This window comes from Oncorhynchus nerka, linkage group LG17 (assembly GCF_034236695.1).
Source record: "Oncorhynchus nerka isolate Pitt River linkage group LG17, Oner_Uvic_2.0, whole genome shotgun sequence".
In the NCBI taxonomy this organism is placed as follows: Eukaryota; Metazoa; Chordata; class Actinopteri; order Salmoniformes; family Salmonidae; genus Oncorhynchus; species Oncorhynchus nerka.
Window position 1 is genome coordinate 35,250,156 of NC_088412.1, and position 3,580 is coordinate 35,253,735.

The window sequence follows — 3,580 nt, forward strand, 5'->3', positions numbered from 1 at the left end:
AAAAGTTTTAAATAAATGGATAATTCTGTATATGCTTCATATTAATCATGCAGTGAGAATGTTAGTATTTTTTAAAAACAGTGTTGTACTACACTGTCAAAATCATGTATCTCGACTTTGCTATTCATTTACCTTATCAATATTGGGTATCTGCAAATCTTCTCAAACTCTGACCGTCACTGACTCATATCACCCATTTGCGTATGGAAGTGGTATAATCAAAAGTAAGACACAGACACAGTGTCAATATTCAAATATTCGTTTTTTATTCAAATAACTTAGCATATTCTTTCTGTCATGTAAAAACAACAACAGTATCAGACAACAGTATAAATATATTGCAGTTTTTTCTTCCTCTCTTTGTCTTGTTAAATACATAATTTAACACAGAGACAACAGAACCGAGTAGAAATTAATAAATAGTATAAATACTCATTTGCATGTAGAAAACATTCAGAGTTTGGGAGTAACTGATTACATGCAATCCATTACATGTAATCTGATTACAAAAAACAAACTACAACTATAATCAGTTACAGTACGATACCAGCAAAAATATTCTAATCAGATTACAGGTACTTTGTAAGAACTCAATGATTACTTCACAGATTACTTTTAAATACAGCAAGGATGTTTGAGGAAAAATACATTTACACCTTTCTGTTTTCTCAATGACAATCAATTCAGCATTGAAAAAAGGCTCAAGTTTAATTGTTCCACCTTAGTGAGTCAGAGACCACAAGTCAGAGACCACTATGATGACACAAATGCGTTTGATGGATCCTTTTTGTCTTCTTCTAAAGCCTCTTAAGGGGAAAGTCATCTAAATGTATTCCAAAAGTTACTTTACTGATTACAATTTTGGACAAGTAACTGTAATGGATTACATTTACAAAGTAACATACCCAGCCTTGAAAATATGTCTAGTTACGAACACAGTTAGACATTGATGCAATAGAATGAGACACTATATCAGTGTACCTTCAATTGTTAAATTCCAACTCATTGTCAATGCATCATTTGCACACTTCCTTCAGCCCACTCTGTATCTCCGTACATTCACTAATGATAGTCCACATCATGTGGTGATATTGCCATCTCGGTTCTTGTCCCAACTTCTGTCCATATGAGGTATCACCCCGTCTGTCTTTTCTCTTTCTCTCCTTCAGAGCTCTATGGTGATTGACAGTCTTCATCTTTCAAAATAGCTGGCATCAGAATTTCCCCATCTCTTGTCCGTTCATGACGAGACATCTGTCCGTCTCCATCTGTAGACATTCCCATATTAAGGCTTCACGACTGGTCAACGTTCAACGGCGATAAGTTCCTTTTCTGTTCAAACTTTAGATGACCACACTAGGTCCACTGCTACTAGTTCACGCCTTCTTGGAGGTGGATGTGCACTTGGCACAGAGCTGGCTGATATGGTCTTTGTAAGCTGGGGAACGGAGGAAGCGAGGGTAGCAGTCCTTTGCCATGAGAAGATAGATCCTGTGCTGGGCCATGTCGAAACAGGACGTAGACGGATCTTTCAGGTTGGCCCTGGTGATGTCACGAGTCTCGTGGTCAATGTTCACCTGGAGATAGAGAATGGAGAGAGAGAGTTTAGTCAGCTGCTGCAGTCTGAATGAAGATGTGTTATTTTTTATTTATAGTTGTAAATTATAGTTGTAATAAAGATGATTGAAATTGGGATTCCATAAAAATGTCATTGGTGAGGGAGAATAAAGCAGGCTTTTGAGGGATGCATACCTCTCGGGGGGCGTCGGTGCAGATGAACTCATCATAGATTCTCTGGGCTTTGGTGGCCAGCTTGGCAGCAGACTTAGTGCTCCTGAAGTCCTCACAGGCAAAGTAGAACGCAATGTTTTCCTCACTGAACTCTGACACCAGGAAATCTGTGAAGGCTATCAGTCCATCTGATGAAGAGAGAGAGAAAGTGAGAGAGAGATTAATATTGGTACAGTTCAATAACAATGATGCTATGTAGGCCATCCTAGCATCTGTGTCCTTGCATTACCTACTGTGTGGGTATGTGTGTGTACATTAGTGTGTGTGTACATGTGTGTGTATGTGTGTGTGTCTCTACATGTGTGTACAAGTGTATGCATTTGTCTGTATCTTGTGGAATAACCCCCAGCACTGTGCCAGCATGTGTATTCTACAGCAGCGGCTGTGTTATGTTGTGAGGATCAAATCTCTTATCTTCGTAATTAGCAAGCTCCCAGTAATACTCTATAAGCACCTGGGGCTAAAATGGGACGATATATTTATATATATATATATATATATATATATACATTTTTTAAATGGGACAAAATATCCTACTCTAACCTAAGTGCAGAATTAAAGGTTTATTTTAATCGCATCTCTGCAGAACTAATTGTGTGTGTGTGTATATGTGTGTGTGCAGTGAAGAGTAAGGTTTACTTACGTTTATTGGACAGCAGCTTTTCGAAAGACTCTTTCCACTTCATGCATTCTTCCAGAGTAGGTCTAGTTTTGCCTATTTTGCAGCTTGATAGACTCCAGTTTGATTTTTGCAGAAAGTTGACCATTCTTGATTTCAGTTCCTTGGCCCTAAGAAGAGAAAATAATATCATAGGTAAGATAAATAATGCACAAGTTCTTGAATTGAGTCCTTGTTCAGTACAATATTTTGATACTAACTAGTCATTAACAAATCGAGATATGTCTCATCGCTGCAAGGTCTAAATTTAGAATCCACTAAAACCGCCTTCACTTTCATCATTACAGAAGCTGGAAAGCCAAATAATAATCCCATTTAATCCTTTAATCCAAATGCCAGAGACAGCGACAGTGAAGAGTTGTATGTACCTTTCTAGGCAGGTGGAAGACAGAGCTAGTCCTTTGCACATAGTTGATGTGGATGCAGAGAGCGGTACGTGGTGTAGGTAAGTAAATCCTTTGAGTTGAGGCGTGCAATTGGACTGAGATCAACAGAGTGTGTCTGCAGTGAGGGAGCAGAAAGCTTTTATCCTCCAGCCTGAGGCTTGTCATCAGCCTACTCAGCCAATGACACGGCCTCGAGACTGTGTGTGTGTGTGTGTGTGTGTGTGTGTGTGCGCACGCATGTGTGTGAGAGAGGGTGATACAGAGAGAGAGATGGGGAAGGAGCACGAAAAATAAGAAGGGAGGGAGGGTGTGAGAGAGAGAAAGAGAGAGGGAAATATAGGAGAGTGAGAGATGGAGGGCGAAGCTGGTAAATTACTTTTCAACATCCCTGATATCAAACAAGTCTTTTGTGTTGTTTGTTTTCTTTCTGCTCTCTGAAAAGATGTTATTGTCTGATTGGACAAAATGAATCTCCCACTTACATGGGCCAGCGGGTGTTTGTGTGTGTGTGTGTGTCCATGTCGGTGTGTGTGTGCATGCATGGATGTGTTTGTATGCATATGTTTGTGCGTGTATGTGTGGCAGTGTTTACTAACCATAAGGAAGCGGTGTCAACATGTTCACTGTTATATCCACCACATGCAAGGATGCTCTTCCTTTGTCTGTTGTTAATGATCACTGCTTGGACAACCACACACACACACACACACACACACACACACAC

General features: G+C 39.7%; 1 protein-coding gene across 1 annotated transcript; it reads right to left on the reverse strand.

The window, feature by feature from the left end:
- Positions 1-243: 243 nt before the first annotated feature.
- On the reverse strand, positions 244-3,119 carry LOC115145495 (regulator of G-protein signaling 16-like). The gene is made up of 4 exons (XM_029687031.2): positions 2,839-3,119; positions 2,435-2,580; positions 1,753-1,919; positions 244-1,577 (listed from the first exon to the last, which is right to left on the reverse strand). Exons 1-4 carry the CDS (start codon positions 2,877-2,879, stop codon positions 1,377-1,379), a joined length of 555 nt encoding a protein of 184 aa, XP_029542891.2. The 5' UTR covers positions 2,880-3,119; the 3' UTR covers positions 244-1,376.
- Positions 3,120-3,580: the final 461 nt, after the last annotated feature.

Coding starts and splice junctions, on each gene's coding strand:
- LOC115145495 (XM_029687031.2), bottom strand. CDS start 2,879: ATGTGCAAAGGACTAGCTCTGTCTTCCACCTGCCTAGAAAG. Junction 1,920..2,434: donor AAAGCTGCTGTCCAATAAAC/GTAAGTAAACCT, acceptor TCTCTTCATCAG/ATGGACTGATAGCCTTCACA. Junction 1,578..1,752: donor GCACCGACGCCCCCCGAGAG/GTATGCATCCCT, acceptor CTCTATCTCCAG/GTGAACATTGACCACGAGAC.